A 23,042-nucleotide genomic window follows, 5' to 3' on the forward strand; every position below is an offset into this window, starting at 1 on the left:
GTTTACGTTGCTATTGCTATTTGGTAATAACGTCGGATCAATTTCATATTGCAAACATCCGTTCCCACGGTAAACACTATTTACTAAATAATATACTGTTTATTTTGTAAAATGCCTATTTAGAATTTAAACGCAATGCGCAGTGCGTTGCATATTTGCATTGCATTTGAACTGAACGCATTATTTATACTTTTCAACGTTGTAATGACTTCTCTTGATAACCATGCTGGAAACTTTGCACAGTGCCTATAAAAAAAATAATAATAGAGAATTACTATTACACGAATCCAACGAGGTGTCGTTCCATCACGCCGTTTGGGCTGCATAGCATGCCATATGACGTAACTTCACATACCGTTGAGATTTTTTTTATAAATATCTCTGTTGTGTTTCCTCACGATGTTTTTCTTCACCGCATAAGCAATTAATAATTAATTTTTAATCTGCACATAAAAATATAACACAAGAATATTTATTCTTAGAGTGATGTTTCGATGTTAATCGTGAGCATATACTATATTATCCTAAGAATTTATTCGTATACTGGCAAAGGTTTTGCCTTTGCCAGTATAGCCGGGTGAGGTGGCCCGTGTCCAGCAGTGGGAGAGTTATCGATTGACGAGCATCAAACCACCTTGTTAAATAGAATAATATGAAGAATAGTATGGCCTTGAGAGAACATGATATTGTGTCGCTATTTACTCCGCACTACGAGTAGTTTGAAGTTTGAACAGCATAGCCTGCGGCCTGTAATTCGTAACAGATCTTCAAAGTCAAGCAAAGTCGAGCGCTTGGAAGTTGGATGACTGACCGCAAATGGCTGAATTTATTGCGCATTTGTAACTTAACTAGCAAGTTGGGCCGCTGGTTCAGGTAGTAAAGATTGGATGGTAAAGTCTTCACATAGTAAGCCTTTTTAATAATATAGGAGTAGAAGACGAGCATGCAGTGCATCTGATGCAAAGCGGCTTCCGCAATGGACATCTGTAATCAAGCCCAGATAGGACTAGATGTCTACCTGAGGTCGGCCACAGTTGCGCCGCTACCCCTGAGGACTGAGCTTGAATGCCTCGTAAAATTATGTCTTTCTTGTCCGACTTTGGACGGTTTGAAGTTATTAGATGCAGGGTGGGCTTATTTTGATCATACCATTGTCCATAGTGTGAAGAAATAAAGTTTTTATTATAACTTTCATAGAAGACAGAATAACTACAATATCATTACTAGATCAAGAACCCGACTGTTTAGGAACTTTATCCATACCATATCACTCACACAATTTATTCGAATTCAACAAACAGTTGGGTTGCACTACATGCAAAAAATAAGATATGTATACATACGTACAATATACACACATACATGCATACACTCGAATGTTCGTCGAGGTCGGGAAAAAGGTAACAACCGTCAATACAGTTGCTGGTCAGTATTTGGCTGTACCAAACAATTTAGTACAGCCAAATACTGACCAGCAAAAAGATAGCGATTAGGAAGAAATAAGACACTAATTACATTGTGCGATTTACTTATTTGGTTTGATACTTGATATACTGCTTGCGTTGAACAGGCGCCGCGACGCCATGAGCGTCATACGCCGATCAGATGTTTATACAAATGAATAACACTAAAAATACCATCGTCTGTCTATGAAATCATAAGATTTATTAGACTTCCAATGCTAGTGTGTATGTGTATATGTGTTTACACAGTTTACACAGTTGTGTTTACAAATTCTAGGGTTCCACACTCGAAGGTAATAAATAAGTTACTAACTTGTGTTTACGGACTATGTATAATTGTATAGCGGTGGCCGCTATGACAATAAATACTATAATAATATAAAAAAGCTTGACAATAAAACTGTTATTTTTCGATGCTTTTTGCCTTATTTATTGAACCGTAATAGGTAACCGTAATAATCTTTTCAAATTTGCACAATGCATTTACTTCTATGAAAAATACCCGACTGCACTATAAAGACTGAAGTAAAATTTCCAAAAACGGTGAAATAAGCGTTTCATTATTTTTATCCAGAAAGCCAAATACATACAAAGTTTCATAGTCGGTATCTGCTTCAAAATCAAAAGATGGTCAAACAATATTATCCTATTTTATCCTCGTAGTGCTCATTTAAGCTATATAAAGAGCCTATGAGTAAAATTTCAGCACTCGTAAGTTCTGCGGTTTTCCTTTGCGCTGAATTCTGGCACAGCGACTAACTCATTTAGTCAGACAATCATCTCGATGTGTTATATATATGTACATATTATATAACGTATGTGTAATCTCCTTTTAAATTATTTTATTTTGATATCCTACTCGATGGGTTTGGTAAACTTTTTTTAAAAAGCGTTACTATTTCGCAAAAAAAATCCACCATTTACGCTCTATAAAATACATATCTTCAATAATTCAAAGTTCCGGTCATTATTTTACCTTGTTAGGGGTAGAATTTCATTATTTTTATCCAACAAGCCAGATACAAAATTTCATAGTGTTTGCTTCAAAATTGACGGTTGTTCAAATGAACTTTCGACCCCTATTTTACCCTCTACGGGGTTGATTTTTCGGAAGGGGATAAATAGATGTGTCCTTGTTCCTATCCAGAACGCCAAAAACTATTTTTTATAGTAATTGCTTCAAACTTAAAGGATTTCAAAAAACTGTCATCCCCTATTTTACCCTCTTAGGGGTAGAATTTTCAAAAGGCCTTTCTTAATACTTATTTACGGTATATAACAAACCCATGTGCAAAATTTCAAAACTCTAAATTGTGCGGTTTTGGCTGTACGTTGATTTCTGAAAAATGAAAAAGTCTTTTATTTAGTCAGTCAGTCAGTCACCTTGCTGTTTTGTATATATACAAATATGTTCTTGTAATCTCCGTTTAATTTGCTTTCATTCGATACCCTACTTCATACGTTCGGTAATTTTTTTTTAAATGTGTTAGTATTTCGCGCAAAAACCCGCCATCCATTTTTTTTCTAACACCTATCTAAGGACACTCGGGTCATTGAGCCAAATATAATGACACCTTAACTGTTGAAATTAATTCAGCCGTTTGTTAGATCCGACCAAATAAAGAAAGACAAACATACAAGATACGCGCGAAAAACATAACCCTTCCTTGGCAGTCGGGTAAAATCAATGAAAATGTAGTAGTACGGAACCCTTCCTGTGCGTGTTCGACTCCGACTTAGTGACAGTTGTGTAATTGCCTCTCCAAGACCAGCGAAACCTTATTTAAGGGTTTTAATGTGTTCACGGTCGCATTCCCACATTGCGAGGGTTTGATTTGGGTGTAGTTTCTTATTAGTAATTACTATTTGATAAATACTGACGTAATTATAAATTAACCTTTATGTAGTATTGGTTGCATTTTTATAATATTTAAAAAGTGGTAAAACCCTCTGTGTACGACTCCGGCGGCACCACCGCCACACCTATTTCTACTAATAAAAGTGTTAAACGCTGCTGTGCGTCTTTATTAGTAGTATATTTATATTATCTATGCTGCTGTGTTATAGTTTAAACTAGTTTAAAGAATGTGGTAAGGAAGTCATACTTTTTACACGAGTTCCCGCATAATCCTCAGGGGCAGCGGCGCATCTGTGGCCGACCTCAGATAGGAATCTAATCTTATCTAGGTTTGATTACAGATGTCCATGGGCGGCAGTAGCCACGTACCATCAGGTAGACTGCATGCTCGTCTGCTACTCTTATATTACAAAAAAGTCACATAGAAGTCGGTTATATTTTATGTCATATTTTAACATTTGTACATACCTAAAATACACGTTTTATAAAACAGGTTACGAAATCATGAGGCTTTTATTAAGTAGGTCTTGAGCACAAGAAACAAAAAAAAATAAGAGTGTGGCGTAATATTTGAGATGTAATTGAGAAGCCACGTAAAATTAGAAAATAAAATCGTTAACTTTAACCTTCAAAAGTCATGTTGTACATTACAGGCTGTCATATTTTAGTCTCTCAGTATACATTTTCTCAGAAAACGTGAACTTAGAATCAAATTAACTATCGTGACGGCGCAAAGAATATTATTTAAAAATTAATATAAATTTACAACATCAATTTATTACTTTTATCGACACATTGTTTCATTATAACAGAAAATGGAGATAATTTTATAAAATAGGGAATGATAGTACAAAATTGAACTATAGTTTTTCTTTTTATTGAAAGGGAGGATTTTATAAGATGGCCGATCTTATAGTATTTGTTTAAGTTTCACCGCTCCGTTTATTTCTTATTCGCTGGTTGGCATTCAATTGGAAAATTGAACAATTGAACTGAAATTTGGTATAATTCGAGATGCCAGAGTTCGAACGTAACAATATAATTTTCGGTCGTTCGATTTGATTGCTAGGTATACTTTCGAGTATGCATGCTTCTAGTATTTCGAGGTTGCATTTTGATGCAACCGGAGACCTCTGAGCACGGTGTCTCTGTCGGGCCTTTCTTGGTAGAGCTATACGGTCATCCCACACTATATTTGGGGTGCTTAAGATGGTATGCCGCTATACATACCGTCGTCCTTCGAACTTCCACTCTTGTCGCCCGCCATCCCGGAAGCCGTCTTTTAGTCGCCACTTACGACAAGCAAGGGATACCGTAGCTCTATTCTTATTCTTAAAGTAGGAACATGCGGGCTTAGTTGTAAATTATAACGCTAAGTTTAAAACTATGCAATAAACCCCGTGTGTTACTTGTAACATAATAAAAAATAAACTATTTTTAATTAACTCCAATGAGCTCAACTTCTTTAATACTTTCCTCCTATTGACACGGATAGAATTGGCTCAGGATAAACGATTCCCAATCGCCTGGAACTTGATCACAGCAATTCCAATCCGTATCGGTGTCAGTAGGTACTTACCGGCGAAGGAAAAACTTGATTACGTAAAAACAACCCGGAATTAAATAGCGTAAAGGAAAATTGCTAAGGTATTTTGTTTATACAATTAGCGAGAAGTAGGTGCTCAAGGAAAGTAACATTAACTAGGTACTAAAATATCAAATATTACCATTTGATATTTTTGTTTGCGGTGATTATGAAGCTGAAGTACCTATGAGTATACTTATTTTTTATAATATAGGTGTAGCAGAGGAGCATGCAGTCCACCTGATGGTAAATGGCCACTGCCGCCCATGGACATCTGTAATGAACCCCTGATAGGATAAGATATTCCTACATGAGGTCAGCCACAGATGCGCCGCTACCCCTGAGGACTAAGCTGGAACGCCTCGGAAAAGTATGTCTCCCTTACCACACCCTTCAAAACGGAACACAGCAGCGCCTAACACTGCTGTTATTAGGTAGAAATAGGTGTGGCAGTGGTGCCGCCGGAATCGAACCACAAAGGGTTCTACCACCTTCAAACTTAGTGCTGCAGTATACATAGGTAACTGATTTACAAAGTTAAGCATATTTAGGCGCTATAGGTGACCGCTATGCAATTTGTTTATGTGCGCGCCTGTGTTTAGACGAGTACGTTATGTTTGGATAGCAAGTGTTAAATCTTATTGTAATAAAGTCAAATTATATGTATCTAAAGTTTTCTACTTACCTATACCCCACTATTTTGTAAATAATTAAGATAATTTGTTGTTGATATGTGTGTGTACAATGAATTACGTAATAAAGTTATTTCTTTATTTCTTCTTTCTTCTATTAGAGGACTTGTACGTTACACACGTAATCTATCTATCCGCATTGGAACAGCGTGTGCCAGTTGGCTACAAGTTTCCCCAAGTAAGACACATAAAGCGCAGTCAAGCATCAAACTTAAATCGCAGCAAGGCTCTTCGGACACTGCCTCATTTCCCACTTCGGTGTGCGTGTCGACGCAGCCACGCGTGTGGTTCCGGAGATGCAGTTCTGCATCAACATGCGGGAAAATCTGCAGCGGGACTGTTGGTCTGCAACTAGTATAGGAGTCGTTTCACAGTAGATCCCCGTGGTGACAAAAGTTAAAGAAATTAGATTCATTAAAACGAAATATTTATTTTATTTATTTATTTATTGCACCTCTATAAAAATAAAAAAATACAATAGGTCAAACTTAATGCCTGATGGCGTTCTCTGCCAGTCAACCCTGGGTGGAAGGAGAGAATGGCGGCAGTTGTAAATTATATATACATAAATTAAGTTATGTAGCGTATAATGTAATAATTATATACATAAAATAAAGTGTGTAAAATATAGCGTTTTTTTGTACGGCGAGACGGCTACCGACATCGATTTGCAAGCTTATTTCTTTTTGGTATTTCTTGTTATAGCGGCCACCGTTATACATGCTCTGTAGAAATTTCAAGAGTCCACTTAAGTATTACAATTAAAGAGATGGAGCAACGGTGACATTCAGTCGGATTAACAGTGGAGGCGTAGGCAATAGGATTCCATTTTTGCTCTTTGGGCACGGAACCGTAAAAACTGTCCACAGTCAAAATCGTTCGTAAACCAATTTTAACTGCCTTAATACAAAAAACAAAAAACAAAAAATAGGCCTACAAAATCATCAAATCATTGTCATTCAGAGAAAAAACCGAATAACCTTGATGAATGAAATTATTTTGAAAAAGTAGGCCAGCTAAAATAGAATTGTTAAAAATACGAGTACGTTACTACTACGCATCGAAAGTTACTATTTCCATCAGCGGGACGCCATGCGGCCATAAATATTCATGAGTATGATCGAACGTTCGTTGCCCTGAATTTTTATGATAGACTATGTTTGATAAGTAATCAATACCTTATTCTAATGAAAGGCAATTGAATCTGGCTTATGTGTACATTTTCAAATTATTTTTTATTTAAAATTGAAAACCTTTATTTAGAAAACCAGCATTGATGGTTAGTGACTCCTGATGCCCGTGAAACTGGCCACAGATGCGTTGCTATCGCCAAAGACTAAGTTGGAACGCCTTATAATATGGCAGTAGAAATATGTCCCCTAACATACCCCTCAAAGCAGAACACGGCAGTGCTTTACATTGCTGTTATTAAGCAGAAATAGGTGTTCGGTGTGTTCTTTAAACTTATATATAACAATATCATACTATAACCTTACAGTTAATTACACCATACTATAGTTTCCACCCTATGATGACGTAAGCTGATTTCGTCGAATGCACTATTAGACGTTCATTTCGAGTTGGTCACTCATCATCATCATCATCATCAACCCATTACTGTCCCACTGCTGGGCACGGGTCGTCTCTCAGAATGAGAAGGATTAGGCCATAGTCCACCGCGCTGGCCAAGTGCGTATTGGTAGACTTCACATACCTTTGAGATTTTTTTTTATAAATCTCTCAGGTATGCAGGTTTCCTCACGATGTTTTCTTTCACCGCTTAAGCAAGTGATAATTAATTTCTAATATGCACATAATTTTGAAAATCAGAGGTGCATGCCTGGATTTGAACGTCGGACCCCTCGATCGAGAGGCCGCGTTTCTTAACCACTAGGCTATTACTGCTTGGACACTAAATCATTATTAATTAATAATTATACTATTTCCATTTCTTTATTTTCTCGATGACAGTTCTTTGTAGTGTTGTGACCAAAAAAGCAATGATATCGATCGCATATATTTATTATATGTAATTTGAACAAAGACAAATACAACAAAGTTTACGCCGTAAGAAAATTGAGACATAAAAATAAGTTTCGAAAATTTTAAAGACATCTTTTAATGAAATATAATATTATAAGTATATGTGATATAATAATATCCGGCAGTAGTTTAGTTTCTTAGATTTTGTAAAAAAACGGGTCTGTTATCGTGTTTCGTTTATCGTTATAGCTCCTATAATAATCATTATGTGTAGCACATCACTACCTGTCCATGAAGTACAGTATTATCTGTGTGACATTTTAACGTAAACAACACAAAATTACATGGGCGTCGATCTGTCATCTAGAAAGTAAAGAAATGAAAATAGTATAATGTAGCCCTTAATTTATAATCAGAAACTCCCATAATCTCTATATACCTTTAAAAAGTACCTCCCCGAGTAAAAATAGAAACTATTGAAATCTACCTATCATAAACATTTGGTAAGAAAAAAATTAATAACTTAAAATATTTCATGGTTAGATTTATGTTATAGAGGTTTTATAATAATAATCATTTAATTATTTATTTCAAGTAACAAAGACTTATTTTTTAATTACAATTAAAATTTTAAGTTACATTACAATTTTATATGTAGAAAACTGCAATGAGAAAAAAATCTACAGTCTACTCTATTGCTTATCATCTTCATAATAATAGATATAAATAAATTAAAGTAGGAAGCATGTTACCACACAATTAAATTAAATTAAATATATTTATTTTGTAAAGGCCAACGGCGGCAGTTGTAAATTGTCAGTTATAATGTTTTTTCGGACTACTACCGGATCGGAATGACCGCAACTGAGAAGATCCGGTAAGAACCTCAGTCGGTTTGTTTTTTTTTTAATAATTATTATTACTATTTTATCCTTTTTTTAATAAAACTCGTATTTATTCGATTACAGTATACAAATACAATAAGTATTTTTTGTACAACGGTATGCGTGGTTGTCCTCGTGACGTGATTTTGTAAGTTCACGACGGCCAACTCGAAGTAAACAGGTAGTATCTCTCAAACCGCTAATGTAATCAACTAGTAGCCCGATAACTGGTCAATCATACATACATACGCACGTGTGATGGTACAAATCTAGAAGTTCTACGTACAGATTATTTATTTTTATACTTAACTAGCTGCCGGCAAACGTTGTGTTGCCATTTAAATAAAAAATATTAAGGGTGAACAACCCTTATCACTTAGGGGTATGAGAAATAGATAGTAGTCGATTCTCAAATTTACTGAATATGCATATAAAATTGGGTGAAAATCGGTAAAGCCGTTTCGGAGCAATACGGTAACTAACATTGTGACACGAGAATTTTATAAATAAGATTATTTATTTCTATACTTAACTAGCTGACCCGGCAAACTTTGTGTTGCCATATAAATAAAAAAATGTTAAGGGTGAACAACCCTTATCACTTAGGGGTATGAAAAATAGATAGTAGCCGATTCTCAGATCTACTGAATATGCATATAAAAATTGGTGAAAATCCGTAAAGCCGTTTCGGAGGAGTACGCGAACTAACATTGTGACACGAGAATTTTATATATAAGATGATGCATTTTTATCCGAGTCTTCTATTAGATTCGGAAGGGTAGGCCATAGTCCACGGCGCTGGCCATACTTAATGATTCTAATACGCACGTAAGTTTGAAAAATCAGAGGTACGTTTTTGGGATTCGGACGTTAAATGACGCATTTACTTCATCTGAATATTCATAGATTGCGGCTTCTTTTTTTGAGTAATCATAGTTTCAAACTCTTCTTATTTGTAAATATTCTATTGCCTGTAAATTATATCATCCTACTATCTTTTTTATTCCGTTATAACAACGGTATAGAAATATACCCTATTAATATACGAGTATGTACCTATGTTAGAAAAAAGGGTTAACATTTCACATAACACATGTCGTAACACTTGAGTAAAGGGAAAACCTTAAGCAAATCTGTACGAATAAAATAATAACGTTTGTTTGCGATATAAAAACGCTGAAAAATAGCGGTTTCTTGTGGCAGCTTCCATTTATTTAAAACCTTTTTTATTAAAGCTGGTAGAACCCTCTATGATTCCACTCTTCGTCACGCCACACCTATTTCTGCCTTATATCAATAGTGTTATATATTTGTTGTTGGTAAGACATACTTTTCCTAGAGATTCCAGCTTAGTCTTCAGGAAATGCGGCGACTGTGGGCGACCTTAAGCAGAAATCTAATCTTATCTTATCACAGGTGTCCAGGAGCGACAGTAGTCACATACCATAAGGTGGACTGCATACTCAAATGCTAATCTATTAAACAAAAATATAAAGTCGATGTAGCCAATGGGCTGTCAACAAAGAAATGAGCGCGGTCGCGTGCATAACTTGTAAAAAATATATTATAATGTCCAACCCTAATCGGATTTATCTCCATAATTCTCTCACAGATAATTAATTCTCAGGTCTTCAGCTAATCCGGGATTGAGTATTCGATATCTGATTACTTGCAGATAAAAAGATTTTTGCCCGAACATTAGTTGCGACGAAATACGGGTTTCGCTCGTTTTTTATTGAAAGTTTGATATGCTTTTCGGAAGATTAATATGGCTACCAAAGATTGAAATTACAGTTTCTAACTTCCTTCTTTCGTCTTTTCGTTTTTCCCTCGCCTTTGTTAACCCATTACTGCTCGAGGCTGGCTACGAGCTCCTCTCAGACTTAGGCCGTAGTTTACCGAGCTGGTCAAATGCAAAGTGAACTTCACACACCTCTTGAGATTTTTTTAAAGAACTCTAAAGCGCGAGACTTGATCCTTCCTTTCATCTTTCCTTTCGAGGTTTCCTTCATCGTTAAATCAATTGATAAATTATTTCAAATACGCACATAATTTTGAAATGTCATATGTGAACCTGGGGTCCGATCCTTGGAGTTCCCCAGATTCTGATGTCAAGTCTCAACTACTAGGGTATCACTGCTGGACGGATAGGCGAAATAATACAATATATCTTAAGACTATCTATAGAGCATAGTTATTCATAGCAAACCATACCCGGTCATACTAACGAAGTTTTTCTTTACAGGAGGTGTCGATCTTCATCTTCGACAAGCGCATTGCCGACAAGCTGCACAAGCCTAAGAGGAAGGAGACCATCCTGGACAGTCTGCGCTACTCGATCCAGCTGCTGGAAAGATGGCGCCACCCCAAGTTCCTGACCATCGTGCACACCCTGGAGGAGAGCAACTCCAGCCTCGCGTTCGCTGCAGAACCGATCATTGCAAGCTTGCACAACATCCTAACTTACAAGGTATTTTTTATAATATACAGGTATTTAGTTAATAAGCAGATCACCTAATTGAAGATAGTAACTATATGTAATGAAGCCCAATTTGTATTGTTTTTTTTTCAAAGAAACGCTTTCTAAACTCAAAGGCCCCCACACAAAAAAATCCTGCGTCGTGGGTGCTATGAACATACACAATGACGAATACACGAACACCCAGATCTAAAACAGATATCAACTCATCAGGTATCTGTCTGACCGGGTTTTTTTTTGTTTACGGGGGAAACCTTCAAATGGTACCCGACGACGTGGAGGCGACGCCGGGTTATGTGGGATTTTTACTGCACTTAAACCCCCACGGTGGCCCCCCGGTTCTGAGAGATCTTAAAAAAGTTCTCGAAGGTTTGTCAAATCTACCGATACTTACTTGGCCGATACTTACTTACTCGGCGCGGTGGACTATGGTCTAATCTTTTTCAATCTAAGATGAGACCCGTGCCCAGCCGCGGGACAGTAATGGGTTGACGGCGACGACGAGTGCGCTGCGCGAGTAGGCGTACACGCGCGATAAGAAAGACGTTTAATTAGTAACATCAGATATAAATTGTACAATCTTGTAGCTTGCTATTTATAATTCTATTCCACCTTCCTGCTCGGATTTTAAATTTATAACTGACGATTAAAATAGGCAGGACATTTGCATCGAGAAATTGAAAACTAAAAGGCTGTTATCGTAAAATAATTTGTATTTATTTACTCATTCAACGGAAGTATTAGATACCCGATATTGTGTTGGAAACAACTCTCAAGGGAAATTATAGTGAATTTGGGTTGAAGTGGAAAACTATACCTACCGGAGTCAACAATGGAATATTTTGTGGTTCGCTTCTATATGTTTGAGAATAACATTTAAGTTTTAAATTAATGTTGAAATTAAACAACAAAAAGTTGAGAATAATTTCATCGGAACAATACGGGTTAAAGTCAGTAAATCCAAATATGAATAGATTAAAATTATGAAAGGATAAAGTGATATAAAAACTTATGTTTGACAAAAAAAAAACAAATTTAACCAAAAAAATGTACAGTGCTTATACTTATACTACGAGTACACAGGGTGAATTTTTCAAGTGGGCCTTCATGGCGAAATTCAAAATTAGCGATTAGCATAAATGCTTGAAATGAGTTACGAGGTCGATTTTGATAAAAATATTCACGCTGTACAACAGGCAATGAACGTGCCAGACACAGCCCGTGACAGACACGCTTCATGTCTGTACTGGTAAATGAAGCCTATATTTAGGTGTGTATTTTTAAAAATCTAAGGTATTTTTGTATCTTGCTATTCCATTCTTGACTGTAAGTAACCCTTATTGTGAAAATAGGCGTCCCTCATTCATAAAAGGCCTAATATCATTTTTCTTATAAAATATTAACCCTTCATTTCATTCTTAAGGAAAAAAATACTAATTAAATGTGAAGGTTGCCTGTTATCTCCTTAACTAAACAATTTTAACTTAACTATACGAAACTATTTTAAAAATTAATAAAACGTACATTCAGGAATGTAATTTACTTCTACTTATAAACGCGAAGGAAGTCGCGGGTGAATAGCTACTATGTAATAAAGCTAGAACCTTCGTAATTGCACCAAGAATTTAATAAGGGCGTTCAAGTCTATTAAATCTACGCGGCAAATACTTACCGTAGGTACCTACTGAATGAGTCTTACACAAATATAAATATACACATACATACGTGCACACGCACACAAGCATGCAGCCCATGTCCATGTGTTAAGTATTTCTGCGTCATAACAGCAGTGTTAAACGCTGCTGTGTTCTTGTTTGAAGGGTAAGGAAGACATACTTTTCCGAGGCGTTCCAGCTTAGTCCTCAAGGGTAGCGGTGCATGTGTGGTCGATCTCAGGTAGGAATATCTAATACTATCTGGGGTTGATTACAGGTGTCCATGGGCGACAGTAGCCACTTACCATCTGGTGGACTGCATGCTCGCCAGCTACTCCTATATTATAAAAAATGCTTTACACTTAATTAGAAGTTGTCATCTCGTTCCTACATTCAATATGCCATTTCAATGGCACTTAATGAAAACCGATTTATCGGCTTCGCTTAATTCTGCGCTCGAAAATTTCGACATCACCCACTGTGCACAATTATTCATTACAGAACTGGGTCAAAATGTACATTCCATTATTTGGTTTCGATTTTGGTTTTTATTAGTCTTTGAGTATTTTCTATGATTGATTTTTGGTCTTCTATTAAATTGCTGACATTAAATATTTTTTGGACTTTCAGGCAATTGGCCAATATTTCATTCAATCGATCTGATTTTAGAGGGTTCCGGGTACCGAGATGATATTCAGGAGCTAAATTCATTATTAGCCCCTAAACATTATCATGTTTATCCCAAAATTGCACATATCATAATGAAGTGATGAGGGTGTAGGCATAGGCCACAACGTTGCCCACTGCCGGTTGGTGTACCTCACACACCTTTTAGAACTCTTTATTTAGAACCTCTGCGCGTGCGACCGATAGGATGACCGCTCTGTCTCGCAGCTCATCAGATCTTTTCCTTCGCACAATATATCAAGCTATATATGGATAAGCAGTAGAATGTAGTTCATCATCATCATCATCATCATCAACCCATTACCGTCCGACTGCTGGGCACGGGTCTCCTCTCAGAATAAGAAGGATAAGGCCATAGTCCTCCGCGCTGGCCAAGTACGAATTGGCTGACTTCACATACCTTTGAGATGTCTTTTTTATAAATCTCTTAGGTGTGCAGGTTTGCTCACGATTTTTTCTTCACCGTTTAAGCAAGTGATAATTATTTTTTAATACGCACTTGACTTTGAAAGCTCAGAGGTGCGTGCCTAGGATTTGAACTTCGGACCCCTGGATCGAGAGGCCTAGTTTCTTAACCACAGGGCTATCACTGTTTTTTTTTTGTAAAATGTAGTTACTAAAACTCAATTTGTCCACAGGAGTACACTCCGGTGCTGGAAGCAGACCAGCAGCCGATTCCGCCGTTCCCCCTGTCGGTGACACCCGGGGCGCCCCCGCCAGCACCCTTGACTCCAAGCATGCGTCCGAAACACGCCAATAGCTACGCGTTTGAGGCAGTCGAAGTGGCCTACGGGTTGATACAGGTGAGTACTTAAATTTAATACCACAGACCATTTAAGACTAGAAGTCATATCGATCCATCGTCGTACTGCTTACTTACAGGATACCATGCAGTCCATCTGATTAAATCCAGTAGTTATCACCTGCCAATTTATTGTCTTCTCCTACGTTAATATTTACATTTGATGTAACACGCAGTCGTTGGTCCGCCTTTTAAAATTTAATTTCAGGTGGAAAGATTTACTAGATTTATCCCTACGGTAAGGCGCAATTTGTTCTGTAAATGCAATATGCTAGGGAGATTGAAATATAAAATTCATGACTGCATCCACGTGTTCGAATGTACTTTAATTCTTTTTGCTGCCTGCAAAGATTCTATTCTCGAGGATTTTCATGCAACATTATGTAAATAAGAGGAAAAATATAAACCGAGTCTACTCGTGGACTCGGCCCACATCACATAACTTATTTATTATGTAAACTAGTTATATTTTCCCTGAAGCAAATTTTCCTGTAAAGTCGTCCGGGTGTCCGCTAGTCTGCTAAGCGAATTACGCTGCGCTAAGCGGGCATGCTTAGCGCTAGTGCTACCACACTATCAATGGAAGGATGTCGAGTTTTTAGGCTTCCGTACCCAAAGGTAAAAACGGAACCCTATTACTCAGACTACGCTTATGAAGGTGGTAGAACCAGAACCCTCTGTGGTTCGACTCCGGTGGCACCACCGCCACACCTATTTCTAACCAATGACAGTAGTGTTAGGCGCTGCTGTGTTCCGTTTTGAAGGGTGTGGTAAGGGAGACAGACTTTTACGAGGCGTTTCAGGTTAGTCCTCAGGGGTAGCGGCGCATCTGTGGCCGACCTCAGGTAGGAATATCTAATCCTATCTGGGGTTGATTACAGATGTCCATGGGCGGCAGTAGCCACTTACCATCAGGTGGACTGCATGCACGTCTGCTACTCCTATATTATAAAAAAAAAACGCTGTCTGACCGGAACCGTAACAGACACTTGAAATTTTTACAGGGTATGCATAACGCTGGCCGCTATAACAACAAATACTAAAAGTGAAATAAAGTTGAATATTAAAGGGGGTCTCCATAAAATAAACCGATATTTACCGATAGCCACTAGGCATTAAGTTCGCCCTTTGTAACCACTAGGTTTAAAATAAAGTTTAATAGAATAAAATAAAGAAATAAATATTTTTCGGCATTTTTCGATCTAACTGTTAAACCGTACTAAGAAGACAGTTAAAATTTTTAAAATCCGTTTACTACTATAACTGCTTTTTTAATAAATAAAAAATTTAATATGTTTATTTTATTATACGTTGTTTACGTATCATCCATAATCACCCCAACACAATCTATTGTTGTTTCATATAACTAAGTATTGTTGAAAATAATATTGCTGGCAGGGAAACCTCCATGTGCGCGTTCTCGAACTTGTACTTGGCAAATTTATCTAACAGCAATACTAATCTTGGATAATCTAAGTATCGATGATACTAATAGCTTACAGTTGGGAGTACCGACTTTATACAATACCGTCGACTGTAGGAGTACGTAAAACATAATATATCGATATTATTTAAAGTCTGGAATATAATATCATAGATAATATAGGAGTTAATGATTATCTCGCAAAACTGTTATTCGCGAATCGGCAATAGTATTATACATGGCTCTTAACTTTATATTAATAACTTATTATGATACATTAAGTTTTAAATATTAGACGTTTGGTATAGTGCAAGTACATAGCGTAGATAATACATTTTCTTTGTATCTTTATATCGTGAAATATGGTGTGAAATAATATTAGTCAGCATATTAATCTGTAAGTGAAAAATAATTTGAAGATATCGATAAGATAGTGCCTATCGTTTATAATGCTCTGAATAACTTCGAAAGTAGGTACCGATGGTATCGATGTGGTCCAAAGGTTTAGTATTTTAAGCAGCGATAAAACCATAGTATGAAAATTATATGGCACTTTGTATTTCTGTAAAAAGTCGATATTATCTATCATATCTTAAAAAAGCGATAGTCATGCTGCTAGTGCTAGCTAGTCGGCTAGCACTGGATGCTAGTCGGCCATCATTACACTACTGATATATGATTATCGATTGGCAACACCTAGCGTAATTTGATTTTAGTTTTTAACACCTATTTGAAATGATACATATTGAATCAATCGAATAACTCAAATAACCAACAACTAACAATTTAATTATTGGAAATGCATTTATAGACTCCATTAAAATTCACGTAGTTATAGAATGTTCGTCCCAACTGAAAAATTCCGGTTCCATTTTTGGAACGTGAAATAACGTGTAGCTGTACATTTTACGTGCCGTAAAAGCAATAATAATTGATATTGATGTCAGTTTTATTATTTTATAAATCACACTGGCATGCGTTATGCGAATTCAGAATGTCTGTCTTTTTATGATGGTTATTAGTAATCATTGTTTTGCCTACCTAAGATTGAAGTGACCGTTGCCTTCTAGATATTATTAAATTTCGATCTCTGTAAGGCAAAATGACAGATTAATTATTAATAACGAGGGCTAATCAAGTTCGCCTGAGAGGCTGCCTTTATATCGCATTGTTACACCTGAGAACTAAGATAGAATTACTGGAGATAAATGGCCAAGTGCGTATCGAATTCGCATATGGAGGGTTTTTAAATTTGAAATCATAGCAGCCGTAGAAGTAAATGCATTGTAAAAATTTGAACTGTCTATCTATTACGGTTCAATCTCTTGTATGACGAATCCTACTTATTTTCAAGCATTTTTATCTTGTTTATTTTTTAAGTGTATATCTATTACGGTTCAAAACATAGCGCTCTGTGACAGAGGGGCAGACAGCGGAGCCTTAGTAATATTTTTTATATTTAACCTAACGATAAGGCAGGTACTAATAATACTTCAGTTATTACGTTTTGGGTACGGAACCCTAAATATTAGTCTCACCACATTCTCCCAATAAGAGCACTACACTGCTATAAAGGATAAAGAGGAATATGACTAAAGGCGATCGACAAAAAAATCTTGTATCTTTTATGTTAAAATCCTTATGACATCGTATATGTGATAATTTTAAACTCGGATAGCAGGAAATACGTTTAGTATTAAGTTCTCTTCGTTCCAGTATTAAGGCTAATAATGTTAGAATAAATATAAAACGGCAACAGTGAATAAAGTACAGTGAGTGGATGCAATTTTTAACACGCTTTTATTAGCTTGGGTTGTATCTATCTATGTATGTATGTATGTAACGGAATCTTTGAGCTCAATTTTCACCAATTTCCACAACTCTGATTAATTTGAAAGTTTGTACACGTATCATGGACCGATGACAATGCAATAATTTAATAACAGTTTCCCATTATCTTTATTACATTAATTAATTCCCCAATTTATGAGTTTGTGTTTTACTGCGATTCACAACAATTCTCTCATCATTGCCAATAGATGATGATAATGATTGTAACATTAAAAATGAAAATGAAACACCCCACGCTTTTTACTTTGAATTGAATTATTATTTTAATAATTTAAATTTTATTATAATTTTATTCTGAGGCGATTCATTATGATTGATTGTTCAATCTTCCACTACTGTTATATTAAACTCTTTGGCATTATTTTTTTTTCTATTTTTAGTTCGATTAACAATAAAAGCGTTTTTTTAAACTATTAATATACGAGTACATGTAGGTTTACGTTTAAAATCTCTGTTTTTCTGTTCCGTGATACTATCAATGAGCCGTACATTTCAAATGAAATGGCTGTCGAGCGGTGCTCCAGAATCCGTAACTTTTTATTTCATTTTGAATATAGCCGCGGCTTTTTGTGAAAATAATAAATTGGAAGTTCTTTTTTAAATAAAATTTGATATTTTGTGAATTCGTTCAAAGGCTGATCCGTGTTTTTTATCTTTGGATAAATTTTATACAAGTTTCGTGGCATTTCGAACAGATATTTTTTATGCAAACTAACGCCGTTTCCACGTGCCAATATAATATTAACACGTTATTAATCTATTCGATCATTCTATTCGATTTTTGCTTTCGAACCAAAGATTGAAATTTGATTATTTCAAGTAAGCAGGAGTTGTCTAGTTTCGACCTTTGGGAGGTAAAACATGGATAGATGGACTATTAATAACGACCGTTAATTGGAATGACACGAACATGCAGAGTAAAGTTCGGTCGCAGAGTTCTCAACAAATTAATAAAGTACTAAACGTGCGTAATACACCCTAACAGATAAGTGTCTGTTAAGGGTAACTTTAAAATAGGTTATATTGAAATTTTGTCCCTTTAGTTCCGGGACCAGTACCCATACCATGAGATTTACGTTTTGACAAATATGACTGTTTTGGTATTTGTTTACGTATTTGCCCATACAATTTCCAATCAGCGCCCCTAGCGGATTGTATCAGAACTATAGTGTCAGTAACGTAACATTAAATGTCTTAATTGACAAAATGGCGCTTTATGTTTGTCCCTCTTTTTTGCGAACATGTGAGGTAGACAAAAAGTTCATCGTCACTTGAGCACTTGTTACGTTTACGCAAACGGAACAGAATAATTGATTGAGTAAATATAACGTAAAATTGTGTGATGTTTTGAAAACTCATGGTAAGGGTACAGAATAGGTCTTTTTTTTTTGTTTACGAGGTCTACGGTATTCCCTGCCTGTCGTAAGAGGCGACTAAAAGGGATTTTCGGAGTTGCGGGCGGCAAGTATGGGAGCTCGAACCGCCGGGCTAACGACCCCGTGAAGGACGGCGGTATGTGTGGTCGCATACCATCGTGTACCGGGCGGTGTGGTGATTCAATCTCACTTGGGCGGAGCGCTGAGAGGACTCCGGTTGCGTTCCTTTGGAGATCCCGGAGTCCTCTACGCGGCGCTGAGGACGGCCACCGTGAGTTTTTTTGCGGTTATAATCCTACATAACCCCGTGTCGCTCCCACGGCACCAGGTACCTTTTGAAGGCTCCCCCTCGAGAAAAAATAAGGTTATATTGAAATTGAATTAAATTTCATATCGAGTGCCTGTTGTATTACAAAATGACGGTTCAAAGGTCATCGTTTTATTTAAGGTATAGTACGCGCCAAGCTGCTTGTCCATTCTGAAGTTGTTGCGAGCAGATGTAGTCATACAATTAGCTATGGCGACGCGATTCATTTCTATATTCAGAGCAGACTAGCAGTTTTACGCGGACTATATCAACAATAGTCCCTTACTACCTACGTGGACACGTGTCTCGTATCGGGAGTTAAGAATTTTATACATTTATCCACCACATTCATAGAGTACATTAGTTCATTCAACTCTGCGTACACAGAATTCTCAGGTAGGTAATCAACCCCAGATAGTATTTGATATTGATACCTTAGGTCGGTCACAGATGCGCCGCTACCCCTGAGGACTAAGCTGGAACGCATCGGAAAAGTACGTCTCCCTTACCACGACCTCCAAATCAGGACACAGCAGAGCTTAATGCTGCTGTTATAAGGCAGAAATAGGTGTGGCAGTGGTGCTGCCGGAATCGTACCACAAAGGATTCCACCACCTTAAAAAATCATTCGTGACCACAGACCATAAATCACTATCGTTCTCTATCTCTTTGCACTACGCGTCACTATCGGTCGGCGCAACTAAAAGGTAAACATTGAACTTGAAATCCCATTTATAGTTATTTAGCGAGCAAACATCCTGACGAACTCCGGATATTGGCGTTCAGCTTCATCGACCTTGAAACATAAAATCAATAGGACGACCTGCAACTTGTGGAGATTAAGCCGTAATAATTTACAGCCAGCAGACTACCTACTCTTAATTAACGCGATTCGCGTTTCTGCGACTGTATCGATGCTGTATCATTGTGGTGACTTGTTGCGTTCTGTCGCGGTATCATTGTTAATATCGTCAGCACTGTCTCATTGCTGGTCACGGGTTCCTCTTAGGAAAACAAGGTAGACTTAACATACCTTTAAAAATTGTTTAAAGATCTCATAGGTATGCAGGTTTTTTCATGGTTTTTTTTTTCACCGTTTAACGGTGTAAAAAAAATAAGTGATAATTAATCTGTAATACGCACAGAATTGAAAAATCAGAGGTACATGCCTGGGATTCGAACTTCAGACCCGTCGATCGAGAGGCCGATTTCGGCCTCTAGGATATCACTGTTCTAGAATAGGGCTACGGTATACCCTGCCTGTAGTAAAAGGCGACTAAAAGGGGGCTTTCGAGATTACGGGCAGCAAGAGTGGGAGCCGGAACCGTCCAACAAGCAACCCCGGGAAGGACGGCGGTGTGTGTGGCCGCATACCGTTGTAAACACCAGGTGTGCGGGAAGAGCGTAAACTGCTCCCCCAAGGGCAGAGCCCGATAGCTCGGAGGACTCCGGTTGTGTTCCATCGGAGATCCCGGAGTTCACCACCAAGCGCTGAGGACGGCCACCCGGCTTTGCTCCCACGTCGTCGGGTACCTTTTGAAGTTTTCCCCCTCATAAAAAAAAGAAAGGATATCACTGTTATGCAGTAAGTAGCTGCGACGGGCGATTTACTCAGTGCCTTCACACCACATTACAACGTGTACGGAGTGTAGCGTTTGATCGCTGCATCGAACTTCCGAAATGCACCTAAATCGACCATCGCCGATAAACTCCAAAACCGATTAACCGATGTTAATGAATTTTGTCAACGTGTATGGTTCAGGTTGAAAGGCAGATGGTGTGTTTGACATTTGTTGAGTAGCACGACATCCTCCCACACACTATTATAAACGCTTCTCCATTTAACACGTCATTATATATATTACTTATTCACATAACAGTCTAGAACAGGCGTCGGCAACCTTTTGAGTCGGAAGTTATTAATTACAATTTCAAAATTTCAAAGTTTTTAAAGAGCTACAAAATTATTTTGCGCCAAAAGTATATATGTAGTACCTACTTCCATAAATCAAGTTTTTTTACACAAAAAAAAAACTAATCATTTATTCATACAACTAAAAATATCTATTTATACATACTCATACTGTTTATTCACAACAAATTAGATATATTTTGTACATGGTATTATTAGATAATCACTTTATATTTAATTAAAGAATTAAAACAATTTAACATTTACTTATAACACTAACTTGTACTTCAATAACAAACAATTGAGCAAATAAATAAAATGCGTATGGAAATAAAGAATCGCAGTTTCACATGCGAGCCGCAGGTTGCCGACTCCTGGTTTAGAACAACAGGTCGCCCATAGCACAGTATAAGGATATACAGTATTTTATCTTCATACAAACGCACGAAACGCAAGCCACGCCTACTCGCCTCGAGGTAAGTAATCACTTGGTATACGCAGTGTCGTGAATGTGCCACGGTGACGAGCGGGTGATGTGACAGTTTTTTTTTAGAAGTATATTTTTTTGTTTCAAGAATAATATGGCGAAGAAAAGTTATAGACTATACACACACGGAGTACGGTGACTTTTCAAAAACACTTTTAAGTAATTTATTTATTTCATACAACGTGAATATTACTTCTTCCTTTTACTACTTCTGTATATTATTATAAAAAACACATAAATAATAAAAATATATCTTTTTATAATGAATGTTTAACTTGTAAAATAATTGACGATTGTACAATGTACAGTGTAAAGCGTTTGTTCAAAACTGAACAAGCCGTGGTTATAGGGCATTTAAATAAACAATAAACAGACCCTTTCCAAACAATAGCAACAATGGGTAATGAGGAAGCAACTCCCAATAAAATAAAACTTTTCATTGTAACCAAATGATTAATTACTTAAACACTTGATGCGATCGAGGGCCCTTGTTGGTAAGTTTCGGAGTTAAATTTGAACATTAAATTATTCGAACTTCTCTTTTGTCTACATTAATTCTAGTTTGGTACTTAAAAGGATGCGTCTCTTAGAACCTCTTAATTAGAATCTATATATCTTTGGCGTGTCAAAAATATATATATGTCGGAGAAGGACGGCTCTCATCGACATCATTGATAGAATCTATGGGTTTTGTGGGCGTTGTCATAGGGTAGATGCAGGCACAAATACAGTAATCACAGTATTTATTGTTCTTAACATTTATAACTACGGATTTACAAAATAACTATACTATATTACTACTATTACTTTACAAACAAAGGATTTGAGCAGCAGGTTCAAGGTAGTGACTACACGCTCCAAAGCACAACTAAATAATGATCCCCTCGATCACTCACATCAGTTCTTATCAATGTTTCCCCACCGCGCCGCCACATACGTCGACCCCACTAGAGACCTCTTAAACGTCTCTGCTCTGATTCTAATACGAAAGCTATACAATGACTGTTAATTATAATTTAAATCAATTAACTCTTCGATTGATGAAGTACCAATAACGTTACTAAAATACTAAAGTAAAAGTATAGCTAAAACTATATTAAATAACTTTGACTCTTCCTCCGACACACACACACACACATATATATATATATATATATATATATATATATATATATATATATATATATATATATATATATATATATATATATATATATATATATATATATATACTTAAATAAATTAAACATAAATTTTAAATCAGACTTTACGCATATGTGAAAATAAATCAGTAAAGATAATTATTATTAATACTATTAGACACACACTATAACGTAATAATGTTTATTAATACTGTTATACCAGCCACTTCTTCCGCCTAAATTATATTACATGGTAACATACTTATTTAGTCATAAAACAATACTCATCATAAGTTATATAAATAAACTTATAAAATTATGTCAGAAATCTTAAGTTCTTTGTATATAAGAACCTATCTATAAACCCTGTAACTGACAGCTATGTATTAAAATGATCTTTCCTCAGCGTTTCAAGTTAATTGAAAATACTATTCCTACTGATTATTTGAAGATATT

The 23,042-nt window shown here is 36.5% G+C and overlaps 1 protein-coding gene across 1 annotated transcript in view; it reads left to right on the top strand.

Moving 5' to 3' along the window:
- Positions 1-23,042, top strand: part of bma (SCY1-like protein bma) — a 171,478-nt gene that overhangs the window by 95,865 nt on the left and 52,571 nt on the right. Inside the window, exons 3-4 of the mRNA XM_073074387.1 lie at positions 10,711-10,935; positions 13,925-14,089. Of these exons, the coding sequence (XP_072930488.1) occupies positions 10,711-10,935; positions 13,925-14,089 (390 nt within the window). The remainder of the gene's footprint in view (positions 1-10,710; positions 10,936-13,924; positions 14,090-23,042) is intronic.

Source organism: Epargyreus clarus, unplaced genomic scaffold (genome assembly GCF_041222505.1).
Source record: "Epargyreus clarus isolate Ecla_fem2 unplaced genomic scaffold, WU_Ecla_fem_2.2 ptg000007l, whole genome shotgun sequence".
In the NCBI taxonomy this organism is placed as follows: domain Eukaryota; kingdom Metazoa; phylum Arthropoda; class Insecta; order Lepidoptera; family Hesperiidae; genus Epargyreus; species Epargyreus clarus.